General features: G+C 33.5%; 1 protein-coding gene across 1 annotated transcript; it reads left to right on the plus strand.

Moving 5' to 3' along the window:
• Positions 1-1,325: 1,325 nt before the first annotated feature.
• On the plus strand, positions 1,326-6,911 carry LOC123670263 (proton-coupled amino acid transporter-like protein pathetic). The gene is made up of 8 exons (XM_045603772.1): positions 1,326-1,408; positions 1,557-1,707; positions 2,776-2,897; positions 3,157-3,241; positions 4,579-4,823; positions 5,662-5,874; positions 6,048-6,217; positions 6,649-6,911. Exons 1-8 carry the CDS (start codon positions 1,326-1,328, stop codon positions 6,897-6,899), a joined length of 1,320 nt encoding a protein of 439 aa, XP_045459728.1. The 3' UTR covers positions 6,900-6,911.
• Positions 6,912-14,842: the final 7,931 nt, after the last annotated feature.

Raw genomic sequence — 14,842 nt, forward strand, 5'->3', positions numbered from 1 at the left:
CCTGAATGTTGCTCAACCTCGTTTGAATCTGCGCGTTACCTCTCTCTCGAAGTTGGACTTACCCATACGGATTATTTGTCTCATTTATATGTACGTGTCGACAACTTCGAAAGTAGCGCCGTCAACAACGACGGATATGTATGTGACATGGGCATTAGACATAATTTTCGTCTTTTCCATGTTTATTTTAAGACCCACCCGTTGTGAGTCGCATGTGGTTTACCTAGCATAGTCCTGAGTTCCTTCAGGGATTCTGCCAGGGCCACTATATCATCGGAAAATCGAAGGTATGTGAGGTGTTCGCCATTGGTGTTTATACCTAGTCCTTCCTACTGTATCAGCTTAGACACGTCTTCCAGTGCAGCGGTATACAGTTTCAGGAATATAACATCCCCTTCTCGTACACCACGCTGCAGTGGAATAACTTCAGACTTGGTTAGTACTCGGACTGTCATGGTTGCGACTTTGTATATATTTTTTTAACAATTTGATATACCAGAAATCAATCTGGCACCACTGGGGAGACTCTAGCAGCACCCAGGTCTCGATAGAATCGAAGGCTTTTTCATAATCCACATAAGTAATACACAGTGGCAGGCTATTCTCCTCGGTCTTCTGTATGACTTTTTTTACGTGGTTAAAATCCATCATGGAAAACCCTTCAGCGCGGGGGCGCCAGAGGGTTATGTCAGATTCCTACTGACTAAAACACCACCACGTGTAAGTAGTCGTCCTCCTGGGTGAGGCGAGATGGGGTCACGCTAGCATTCGCCACCTCGCCCCGGCAGTAGGCCCGGACAAAGCCTCCGGGCCCCAGCACAATGGTGGGGTGTTCTCGCTCACAACAAGGCCACCCCTCAGACGTGTAGGGTCGTGTCGTCTGAGCTGACTATGCTTCTACATTTGTACAGGCTGACGTCCGGGATATCCTCGGAATAGTGTCGGGTCTACAGCAGTTACTGAGGTTAGCGCATTTTAATCAACCAAACAAACAAACAAATTCTACAGCTTTATGATATTAGAGATAATACTTCATTTGTCTTTTTCTTATCTAGGTGTTTAATGCCGGTATTATTATGTTCGTAAGACATTTGTATTAAGATAAAGCTTGTTACGATCAACTCAATATGTCTTCTCGAGATAACAGAGCAAATGACAAAAATTAATATTTACCGTGAAACATTTTTTGTGAGTAACATATTATTTTAATACTGTAAGATTAGAATACTGCTGTACTATGTATATTCAGTGAATGTAGCCAAACCACGCACTGTTATTTTTCTCTGAATTACTTAAGTTTTATGTTTAATTTAAATTAAGTTAAAATGGAAATAAAACAAAATGAAATAGAAGCACAAGTTTCGGATTATAATCCGTTTGAACATCGACAAGTTAAGAAACCTAATTCGTAAGTGTCTTTTCATTTATAATATTACTAGCTGTACCATGCGCGTGTTGCTAGCATTTTTTTTTTTTTTGGTCGTACCAATCGATCGTACCAATAGATCTGAATTTAAAAATAATTTAATTTAGTGTATTTTTGTAAATTATTTCAGTGATATCAGATCTTTGGCAAATTTATTAAAAGCGTCATTAGGGACTGGCATCCTGGCTATACCTCTGGCATTCGCCAATTCGGGATGGGGTGTAGGAATCGTGGGTACTGTCATTATAGCATTTATTTGTGCACATTGCGTCGATATATTTGTAAGTACAATGGTTTTAATAAATATTTTTTATATCATTAAAAATACGCAGACAAACTGTTTATTTAATTTACTTTATCTTTTTTATTATTTACCACTTATATTAAAAAGTAACAACCGCTCTGGTGTAGTGGTGCGTCTCTGGTTTCTGGTGTAATGGTGTCGGCTGTTATCAATACTGGATAGCAATTGTTACTCAAAGTAAAGAATCCGCAGTATAGCGATGGGAGATTAAGCTTCAATCTTTCTGCCACATGGAGATAAATGCTTATGTCCTGCTGGACGAATGGTGGGATGTAACAGGCTGAGTCGTATAGTATCATATATAATAATAACGTTTTAAAAATCCCACATATTTTAATGAAAGTAATAATATACATAATAGTATATAGAGTTGTGGCCTACATAGTAAATAAAGTTACATTAATTTTATTGTTTTTACTATTTTTTGACATTTTTATATTTATAACGTTCTTCTAATCGTAAAAAATTACGAGAATAATAATGCATACGTATAATGAAACAACTAATGCATTTCTAAAATATATTGTATTTCACAGTACTAATAATGCAATAACTCAATTTCAAAAAACGTATAGCAGTTCTTATTTCAAATACACTGATATAATTCCAATTACAATTATATAAAAAATAATAATTAATTTATATATTTGGGTGTACATAACACATAACTTTATATATTTTTGAAATAATTATTATACAAATATTTATAACTTTTTTTATTATAAAAATAACGGTAACCAACCCGCTTGCCCAGCGTGGTGACTATGGGCAAAACACATGAGTTCACGTTATTTTTGGCGTAAACTTGTGGAGGCCTATGTCCAGCAGTGGACTGTAAAGGCTGTAATGATGATGATGATGATGATTATAAAAATACTACGGAGTGTTAACAAAGTAACTGGGCAGTTCCTTGGCGGTTCTTCTCTGCCGAATTTACATTCCGAATCAGTGGTAGCTTCACTTTAAATAGGGTGTAAATTTGAAATATTCTTAAGGGTCCTACTTTGAGAAATTTTTAATTTTGAATATAATAATATTTTTATAGGTTACAGTATCTAGAAATTGCTGTAAAGCAGTACGAAAACCTTTATTAAATTATGCAGAAACATGTGAAGTAGCCGTTGCTATTGGACCCAAAAGACTGAGACCTCTAGCATCAGCTGCTAGGTGAGTTAAATACAGAAAAAGTTAATTATTGAATAATTAAAATTTATATCAAATTAAAAAATATTTATAATATGATTATATTTTTCATTACTAATAAAGCAACTTTTTACTAATTAAAATGCTTTAAAAGTAAATCTCCGTATTGATAATCTCTAGCTAAACTTATAATATTTTCATATAATATTCTCTAAGCTTATACTCATAATATTCTCAGTCAACATAACAACTCATTTAAAAGAATATTTTGTAAACTTTGCAGGGTATTTGCAGAATTTTCTTTACTATTCACTTATATAGGAGTTTGCTGCATATTTACTGTATTGATAGCGGATTCCGTTAAACAGGTTTGTTTATATTTTTATTTAAATTTTATTATTTTTATGAGGGTATTAAATTATTTAGTTTTTTTTTTTTTTTGACCAAATTTTTATCAACTTTTTTTCTTATATAACTGCGTCGGCAAACAAATGTACGGCTCACCCGATGTTAAGCGATTAGTATAGCTTTATCAATACGCCTTCAACAATAGAAGCCTGCGTCCTAACAACAAGTACAAAAAAAAATTCAATTTAGTGCAGTTGTTCGGAATTTATACGCGCACATTTCAGCGGTTTACTTTTGTTTATTCACCTACATGTTTATTTATTCGGTAACCCACAAAGTCAATTTAAACTTGTTTAGAATTTTCATATTATGACATAATCACCTGCGTACACTTACATTACACGTGATATGATTTATCTTATATTTGTCTAAGTAATGTTAGACCGTGTATTTTTCTTGTCAAATGTCTTTCACGTTCTATTTTATCAGATTGTCTTGTAGGATGTAGTCTGTTTGATTACTATTAACATAAAATAACAACCTCTTTCCTGTTTGGATGTCTATTATTGTGAGCTTCACTACCGTGCGTCGAAGCGAACGTTAAGCTGTCGGTCCCGGTTGCTATCAAATACACCTCATAACCAATCTTGTAGTAAAAATCCTCAAAAATCAATATAAATGCGCCCTCAAGATTTCCTCGTGCAATTAGATACGCTCCATTTTCGATTCCACATTCAAAAACAAAATTGGGTCAGAACGCTACTATGATTAGATTTTTTAAGCAATATAGGCCACAGAATAACAAAAAACAAAAAAATTGATGTGGATATCGATTCATCCCCAAATTTTAAAAGCAAAGCTATTGCAAGCTTTATTACTCTTCTATCTCGACACTGCATCACTATTTCCTTCAATATCGATCACGTTCTATATATTTTTTCGCTAGATAGTGTATATTTTATTTTTTTGTTTGTAATCTTTCTTTTAAGGAATGTATAGCTGACATTGCGTTGTTATTGTTATTGTTATTTTTATAGATGTCATGAACCAATTTTAAAAAATTCTTTTTGTTTTTAATTTGTAACATGTACAAAAATTTGTTATAAGGATTTTTTTAGTTTTAGTGAGACAGAGACCAATGCCCAGCTGTGGGATGTTATAGGCTGAATAATTTAAATCACTCATTTTACAAAAATAATGATGGTGTCAGTTTTAAAATGTCTCAGTATTTTGTACAGTGACTTGGTGGTTACATATTTACAAAATGTTCCCCAACAAATAGAAAATTAAGATTAATACAATAACCAAAGACTAAATATAGGTTTTTAAAATAATTTTATTATTTATTACCTTACAGCTCTTTGATCAATATATATCTGGATACATATTACCAGTGGAATACTACTGCCTGATATTAATTATACCTCTCTGTCTATTAGTGCAGATAAGGTATTTGAAATGGTTAGCTCCTCTTTCGCTGACTGCAAATATTTTACTAGTAGTTACATTTTTAATTTGCCTCTACTATATATTCAAAGATGAAATTAAAGTAGCAGACAAACGAGTGGTTGGCTACCCATCTAGGTTTCCAGCATTTCTTTCGTAAGTATCATTTATGTCGCTATATTTATTACGTTATAAAAATATCAACACAGTTTCAAAAATAACCAAAAACTTTTTACTTACTACTCATATGAGTACAAGTTAAATTCAAATGAGTACAACTTTCAACCTTGTACTATTTGTAACTATTTATTGTTTTAAAAAATAAATAATAATAACCCCTAATAAAATAATGTAGATTTGCTTCGTGTACGATATTGCTCAGTTGAAAAATTGTGAAATGCTAAAATTTCACTTGTCTCTTTTTTTAGAAACTGTATTGAAATATCGAATAGAGGTTAAGTTAAAGCAATTTGCGCTTCTTGGAGAGCCTTAAACATTCCACTGCGGGGCATAGGCCTCTTAGGTCAGAGCTTAATCCACCACGCTACTCCACTGCGGGTTGGCGGATATGCTCCCTACTGTGAGTAGCGATCTCAATCAGGTGTCTATAATAACAACCGGGACCGATTGACGCACGTGGGAGAGACCCACAAGGTCAGACAACCAGACCGAAGAAAAAAATATTTGTAAAAATACAAAATTATCCCGAGCGGGAATCGAACACGCAATCGCCAGTATGTGTGTGCTGGTGTAATGGCTGGTGTACACGGTACACCTGCCATTAAACCAGAGCGATGTCAAAATAGTCGAAGTATGAAAAATTTCGTGAATCACTTCCGAAATTAAAAAGCAAAATATACAGTTACACCCTTTTTGTTGTACACATAGCAGGCGCTAAAATATTCTCATAGTTTTACGCTATACACACAAGAATAAATATAAAATTAACAACCTCCTCTTTAAACTTTAAATAAAAGCTACCTTAAATTTTTAGGACAGTGATATTTGCCATGGAGGGAATTGGCGTGGTGATGCCAGTTGAGAATAATATGAAGAAACCAGAACACTTCCTCGGATGTCCAAGTGTTTTGTCAATAGCGATGACATTTATCATGATACTTTATGCGATTTTAGGACTGTTTGGATACTTTCGATATGGAGACGATCTGAAGGGATCTATCACATTAAATTTACCTTTAGACTCCTGGTGTGTAAAACTATTTTCGGTAAATCCCGTTTAAATAAATTATTAATAGTGACCGTGAAAGCTTAAAAACTTCTCTTTTTTGATAATTTAACTGTCTAATATTATTGTCAGAAAATTAATAAACGTTTGAAGTAGATAACTTAAAAAAACTTATAACTTATTTTTATTTACAGGCCAGCTATTTGCGGAAAAGCTTTTATAGCCATATCTATTTTCTTGACGTATCCTCTTCATTTTTATGTCGTTCTTGATGTACTGACAAAGTATGCAGAACCAATTATTAAAGACAAATATAAAAATTTTGCACAAATCTTCGGAAGGATAATTATTGTATGTTTTTGTGGTAGGTTACATTTCCACAAACAGTATACGAAAAAGTTTTACTAAACACTAATCGCTATTATCTGAATTATTGATTACTCATTAGTTATCTATTAGCTTTATATCTTATGGCTACAGGCTTCTTTATTTTCTCTTAAAAACTCAAATCCGAATGGCCCATCTTGTGGCGTCATGTACCTTTAAATAAACTATTTTGCGTTATTGTTAAAAAGTAGTACATAATTATGTATTTGTCACTAGATGCCTCTAACCTGCTTAACCGATTCTGTGATTTCTTTTCAAATTTTTATGTAAATTTCAGGAATATAAATCCGTTTGTAAGTTAAATGAATAATTTGACTTAACAACAACGCCATAATAAACTCCCAAGTTTTTACAGATAGGACAAATTGTGTCTACAAGTGTTAAAATAGATTTTAATCGATTTTTCAGGTGGAATCGGCATAGCATTACCAATGTTGGAGCAGATCATTAACATAGTCGGAGCGGTCTTCTACTCTATACTGGGACTCATTATACCAGGAGTTATTGAGACTATTAATAGATGGGATAACCTTGGAAAATATAATTGGGTTCTGTGGAAGAACATACTAATTGTATTATTCGGAGTATGTAGTCTCATATCTGGTCTCATTGTTACAATATTTGATATAATCGAAAATTTAAATAAAAGAAGTGGTTGAAATATTCAAAAATGACTTGTCTTTTGATTTACATACATGTACTACACTATCTATACGTACCATGAATTTTGTCAAAATATAACTGTAATTAGTAATTACGTAGTCCGTAGATAAAATATATTGTATCTGGCAACGCTAAGATTCTATTACTTTTTCCGGTCCGATTGTTATAGTGCTCGGGGCTATATATCTATCTATATCTTTGGAAAAAGACTATCAGCTACTTTCAGCTTCGCATTTTGTCAGTCGTTGTTCAAATGCGATAGAGTGTAGTCGCACCAGTTTAGAATATATATAGAGTTGTTAACATCCCAAAATTTTAATAATTTAAAGTTGTGCTATGGCATCTTTAGAAAAAAGGAGGAACCTTTTAAAAAGGATAGGGAAACCTTTACAAAGTCCATTACGAGAAATTATCTTCAATCTTTATAAGCATTTTGTTACCGAAACCGTAAAATTAAAAAACAAAATGAAAATATAGATACATAATAACTTTAAAAAGGTTTAAGAGCGAGTTGAAAATAGTACTGGAATAGCAATAAGAACTTTGAATAATATCATAAGGGCAGCCAGTACTGAAACACATTCTACTGCAATTAAGTTCAACACTCCAAAATAAGTGAGACCTAAAAAGCAATTTCGTTTAGATAGGGGAAAGACGTACAAAATGACATGCTAGTTACTAAATCTGTCATTACATATTTAACATTTTTAACGTTTAATATATCTATAAATTCTTTGGTTCATTACCTAGCTATAATTAGGATAATCAACTTAATCATCACTTCAGCCTATCTAGTCCACTGCTGGACATAGGCCTCCACAAGTTCGCGCCAAAAATGGCGTGAACTCATATGTGTAGCCCATAGTCACCACGCTGGGAAGGCGGGTATGTGACTGAATCAACTAATGACATACTATGCCATTTTGTCTGAACAAGCAGAGTTTCATTTTTATCCGCTGTATCGGCTAATCAGTCAGTTTAGCCTATTGCAATCCACTGCTGGACATAGGCCTCCTCAAGTTCGCACCCGACATCCCGATTTTCTGTAATTCTCATCCAGCCTACACCGGCAATCTTACGTAGATCGTCAGTTCAGCGGACTAGAGGACGTCCCACACCGCGATTGCCAACATGCTGTCTCCACTCCAAGACACATCTGCTCCAATGGCCATCGATCATGCGACATAGGTGAGCCACTTCTATATGCTGATTTTGAGGGTCGTTACGAATCGTCTCGCCACTCGACGAATCCTCCAGACTCGACGAATTCCAATCACCGGAGCAGGCTGGTTTTCTAATGGCTATACCGTAAGTATCCTTGACCACATCTATATTATCTGCTGTATAACCTACAGCAAAAAAACCAATCACTAAAAATATGGAAATGGTTGTAACAATGAAACGTTTCCACGAAGTTATTTAATAATTTTATAATAAACTAACGCTAATGAAGAGATATGAACGTAGAAAAATAATTAAATTACATACATCTTTTTGCGAACAATTAAAAATATCAACGTGAGTAGGCTAGAGAGGGCAAAAATTAAACAATCGAGTTTCTGCATTACACGGCCAAACGGATGTGACTGGCGTCGACACAGGTTTTTGATTTGTTACTAGACGGACCTCTACAGGTCGTTATAAGAATTAATATGTCTGTAGTTTATCGAAAACACGGTGTGTCATTTTAGCCGCTTATGTCATTTTGTACGCCTTTCCCTATGAATTATTTTGATTACCTATGATGTAACTACTAGTAAACAGATAAATGTGTAAACATTATATGTACATGTCTGTTTAGTTATTGTAGTGTGTTAGTAAAGACAGTACTTATACAAAGAAGTTGTATTGTGTCACTCAAAGTTTTAAAAAATATCTATATGACGGCGGCAGCGATGGCTGAGCGATAAAGCTGCCTTTGTCTATGTTCGGTTTTACGGTGTCCGTCAAGATATTGTATCAAAAATAAACTCGATCTAGGTATAACCAAAATTTTATTATTGCAAATCACAATCCACTATAATCAGGTACAAGTACTAGGTAGGTAAACCGACAGTTTCGCCATGGAGGTGTGGACTGGTCGGTTTCTCAAACGCAAGTGTTTGTTACACAGTCCCCCACCCCTCCCTCTCGAACACGACTCTGTCCACGTGACCACAAATGACGTCACCACGTTTACCCGTTACTACTATAATCAGGTCAGCGACTTTTAATTAAAAATATTGTTTTTCCACGACATATATAAGAAAAACATAATTGTCTTAACAGCTCCTAATAGGTAACCCGACTAGAAAAAAGATCAGGCTCAACCAGATCATGTATCTTGACCGGATCAGGATAGAATGAGGCATACCAGATCCAGCAAACTCGATCAGGACCAGGTCTGGTCCCCAGACAAGGATAGCCTGATGTAAAATATAATCAAGTATGGTAAGACATACTGGATGAGGACCCGGTCCGGTCCATATCAGGATAGCCTGTAAGAAATTACGCGAACTTAGCCTGAATCGCGCTATTAATGCTTTTAAGCGCACTAAGTATATATACAATTATCAGGACAGTCTAGCAGGGAGTCCATTTCTACACAGTGGAGCAGTCGTAAGTAATAGGAAATAGTTGATTAGTAGTTAATTATTAAAAGGTAATAAATAAAATTTAATTAATAATAATAATTAATTAATAACATACAAATAAATAAAAATAATTAATATTTAAAGTAAAAACATAAATAAATAAACATTGGAAAAAATAAACGGAAATAATTATCATAATAACTATGTTAAGTAACATATTTATAATATCAATTCGCTTTTATTTTTTGTTAGACAATTTTTTCAAGAATATACATTCGTGTTTTTTAAAAGGACCGGACCGAACCGGCTGATCAGGATGAGATGAGATTTCCTGATCTGGACCCGATCAGGAAATCTCATCTCATCCTGATCAGATCCAGACCCATCATCCGCGTTACATACCTTATCTAGTCCTGATCAGGCATGCCTAGTCCGGTTCTTCTAAGGAAGTCGAAAAAATTTCTACTCAGGAATCTAATAGATGATATGAATGATGATGATAATGATGATGATAATAATGATAATCCTAATAGATATCTCGATATATATTTCGAGTGGCAGATGTAATAGAATAATATCCTTTGGGATACCCTTTCTTACTTTTAACCACATGAAAACACCTAATGTTAGTAGTACCACTTTTACGTATATGTGGCAGCTAATATTAAAAAATTTGCCCTCGGCCTCAGCTAGCCGGTATGTAAATGTGTTCACTGTTTTCACTAATACTAATATCGTAAGTTGTTCATCAGAAACTAAAAAAGGTCTGGTGGTGTGGGATCTTGGACCATAACATTCAACGAAGGCAGAATTAGCCGATTGTCTCTTTCCAAAGGTCGAGGTGCAACATTCAATGGGTACTGTACATATATTTTTAATTTTCATATGCAAATAGAGGCAGCTGAAAAAAACTTCATTCATTTTAACTTATTTTTTAATTTCATATTAAGTAACCATACATCAAACTTGCCTCAATTTTGAGATAATTTTCATCGTGGAGCTTAATTCCTAACTTAGAGTAGCTTATGACTACAAAAATGAAAATTCCTTTTTAAATACTATCCCTGTAACAGCTTATAAATGACCTTGCTTAAAGAAAAATTCAGTTCTTAACTAACCATGCTCTTTCATTCCTAATAAAACTTTTTTGTTCTTTATTCTTCTTTTTAAACAAACTTTTTTTATAGCTAAAAAACTAGTTTTATTTAAAATATATTACTGAGTACAAATTGTTTTTTTTTTCAACGGTATGTTTCAACTCCACGTGTACAGACAGTTATTCGTTGACGGATCACATTAAATTACGTTGTGAGTGATTGAGCCAAATGCGCAGTATCGCATTGATAGATGTCAAGTATCTATAATATAGCTGTCGGCGGAATTATGAAGTTCGGCAATACCGTTGACTCTTAATAATTTCTTCTCTAGGTGGCACTTACTCAACAGTTATTACATTAGATGTTAGAGGTAGGAGAAAAACAAAACGACTGACTCGTCATAACCAACTTTGATGAAAATCTTTGTTGATAATAAATTGATTGAGATTCTAGACGGTTTTTTTATTGGGACCAGGCAGACTCTTTAATAAGTGTATGGCGGCTGCAACATCGCGTCAAACACATTTAGTTACAATAAAAGCAGTGATGTGAAAACCTGTAGAAGTTGATTAGGGATCAAATTACTAGAAAAAAAGTTTGTTATCGGCAAAATTTTGATGTAGTCACCTTTCCAACACAAAAGACGACTTATAAAGCCGACTGATGGCGGGATAACCATCCAACTGCTGGCTTTCAAATACACAGACCGAAGACGGGCAGCAGCGTCTTCGGTGCGGCAAACCAAGTCTTGCGGTCGCCAACCCGCCTGCCCAACGTGGTGACTTTGGGCAAAAATATGAGTTCGCGCGATAATGTTTGGTACGAACTTGGGGAGGCATATGTCCAGCAGTGGACTGCGATTTGCTGAATTGATGATGATGATGATCACTTTAAATCCTACAATGCCACAGGTTCTAGTCTTATAGTACGCCTAAATACACAACGCCTTTTTTAAATTCAACATCACGATTCAACACAGCGGTGTTAGTATCCATATATGTACGTTAAGGTATGTAAAAACAGATAGGGCGTCTAGTTTTAGGAAGTAAAATTTTTAATAAATATTTATTCTTTTCCTTAAATTCTACGATACAAAAATTATACAATAGATATAATATTATACAAATAGAACAATTATTAAGGAAGTTTATTATATACACTGCAGCGCAAGAGATAAAAGTGAACACAATCACTGTGTGCCGTGATTTAAATCCACGGCTACTAATTTTACTACGTCTATTTATGTGAGTAATTAATTCCTCCAGTGGCAAAAATATTGGTTTACATGCCTATTAGAAAAACATCTTATCTACAAGTATGTCCAATAGTTTGACTACACTAACGCCTTAAAAAATAAACCTAAAATTTTAATCATAAAATGTTTTAATTAAATGATTAAATAAATTATTTATCAGTAAATATTTTCACTGCTCATAGATTTGTACAAAAACTTCAACACAAATTAACATAGAACTTTCACGTACCTAATACTAGCTTTTACAATCTAGGTTAACGCTAAAAATCGTTCTCTTAATGTTTATGGTTACTTTCATATTTCAATTGGTTTATAAAAAGGCGTAATAAAATGATTATTTCTTGGCTGAATTAGAAACAAGTAAATTTACTTTCAAAATAAAACCAAAGTAGGATTATTCTTAATTATATTATCTGTACAAATAAATAAAATTGGAGTATCTGTTTGAAATATTAAAATAATCGCTTTTTACTGAATGCATATAGATGTATACACGGTACATATACCAAAATAACATTTCTTACAAGTTTTGTCTGTCTGTCTGTCTGCTTGTTCCGGCTAATCCCTGAAACGGCTGGACCGATTTTGACGGGACTTTCACTGGCAGATAGCTGATGTAATAAGGAGTAACTTAGGATACTTTTATTTTCGATTTCTTTTTTATTTTATAACTCTGCGAACTAAACAATAACTATTTTGTTAAATTCCACGCAGATGAAGTCGCGGGCACAGCTAGTCTAGTATAAAATTTCACTGTCATCAAAACCTTCGAACAATATTGCTAACGATAATTTAGAGATTTGTTTCATTCAAGAAAATCTTATATTATTTCAAGAAGGCCTATTAGCATATTCGTTAATAGGCCTCCTAAAAATATTATAAGATTTTCTTGTCGTGTCCTTATTTCTTCCATAGCAAATCCAGAAGAATTGGCATAGTTCAATATTGATCTCGAAACAGAAGGCGAAATAATACCATACCCCCACCGGCATCCGGTAGATAGATGATCTAAAATAACCTTACCTTTTTCCTTCGTTTGCTCCTTCCTCCCTGCTTTCGTTAAACCCTTGTTTTCACCTTTGTCGATTAGCATTAGACTTCACATTCCAAGATTTGTGAATTGTAACGTCTAATAAAACCTAGTAGAAAAATATATTGAATGCAAATTTTCGCTAATGGAAAGAGATATCTTCTTTGATTACTATTTTCGATTTCGATTCCTACAATTAAGAACAAGCTGTATAATTAGTTCAGAGTTTCGATTATGTATTGCTTTATTCTAAGTGCTCTTTGTTAGAATTTAATTAAAAAAGTATTAAAAATTAAATAATCTCATTTGATTTTTCTAATACCTAAAAATTAAAATACGAAGTCACACATTATAAATATTTCTATTTTATTTTTCTGTTGTTTTGTTCTGTATTCATTCATTTATAAATAGCACTACCAAATTTTAATGTTCAAGAAAGTACGTCGACATTTCATACTATCCTTGACCCGCTTAACAATGTAACTATTTACTGAAAATTTTCGTGATGCTCACGTGTTCAGCGTGTATTTATAAATTAGATATTTAATGTTTCGTGCGTGCCAATGATTGAAATGAATACGTTTCAACATCACAAGACACCATTGTCTTTAACCGTGTAATCTGTATAAATAAAAATAAATGTTGCTAAGCGCACAATTCGAGAATGGCTCGACCAATTCGGCTAAGTTATTTTTTAGTACCTTCCTTAAAGCCCACAAAATTAAAAAATATATATATATTGTTACTATTAACTTTTGACAGAACGAAGTCTGTCCGGCAGCTAGTTGATTAATAAAATATTAGGATGAGCCTTTATTTTTCTGAAATTATATTTTTAGTAATATTTTACTGGGTATACCGACTTTAATAATTCTTTTTTTAATTAGAAGCTGTTGCTTTTCGTGTGGCCCCATTTAAATTTGATCGAGATCTGACGAGGAATTTTTGAGTTATCCATATCAATCTATACTTAATGGCATTTTTTTAAGTAAAACTTCTTTACGCGCGTTTGACTTGGGGAGTAAGCAAGTGAATTCGTGACGAGAGCGTTAAGAAAAGGGTGATCGGGCGAGGCGAACGGAGCAAGAGAGAAAGAGGTGAGAGGCGAGCACACATTTTCTTTCTCTCTTTCTCTCATACCCAGATAGGTTTCGTATATCTAAGACACAGTGCAGCCCTATTGTGCAGAAGTTTTATTTCAGTGGTGTGGTCTAAAGCACAGTCGTTTTTCGAAATTGTATTACTTATCGATATAAATTGAAGTCAGCTATTTGTTGTTTGCACAGACAACCATCCTAACAAACATACATACATACTTACATACACACATACATTGCAAGTTTAATAAAAGCTTTTAAAAAATGTTAAGGACCAATTCATACGAAAATTGACGACTTTTGTCAAAAAAAGTAGTATTTAACATAAACCCGTTTAAAATATTGAATTCTCCACAAGATTACATGGATACTAACTGCCGTGTCCATAATAATCAGCGAGTGTGACATTTATGTGTCACTGGAAATATGTTTAATTAGGCATTTTATAAAAAATACCTAGGTAATACTCAGTGTACTTGAAACATTAAGATAGATCATTATATATTTTTTTATACTTGGGTAATATCTTAATACGAGATAGGAGCAGGGATGAAAATGACGTTTGGGCAAGCAGGCATTATGCACATTTCGTCTTTGCTAATATAATCTTTACCTCGCGATCATACTTAAAGCGTCAAAAATAAAATAAATAATAATAATTTAAAATAATATTATAGATAATTTATAATAAATTATGTTGTTTCATCACTACTCAGGTCGTATACTGAGTTCGAACTAAAACATACCTCTATAGGGTCAACAAAAAAAGCCTTTTTAGTTGTAAAGCCTCAAAGTGCATATTGTAAACATAAAGCTATCCCAAATACCAAAATTATAAAAAAAATCATCATTCGTTTTTTCAAATATTGTAATAATGCTGTACATTT

Source organism: Melitaea cinxia, chromosome 4 (assembly GCF_905220565.1).
Source record: "Melitaea cinxia chromosome 4, ilMelCinx1.1, whole genome shotgun sequence".
Classification (NCBI taxonomy): domain Eukaryota; kingdom Metazoa; phylum Arthropoda; class Insecta; order Lepidoptera; family Nymphalidae; genus Melitaea; species Melitaea cinxia.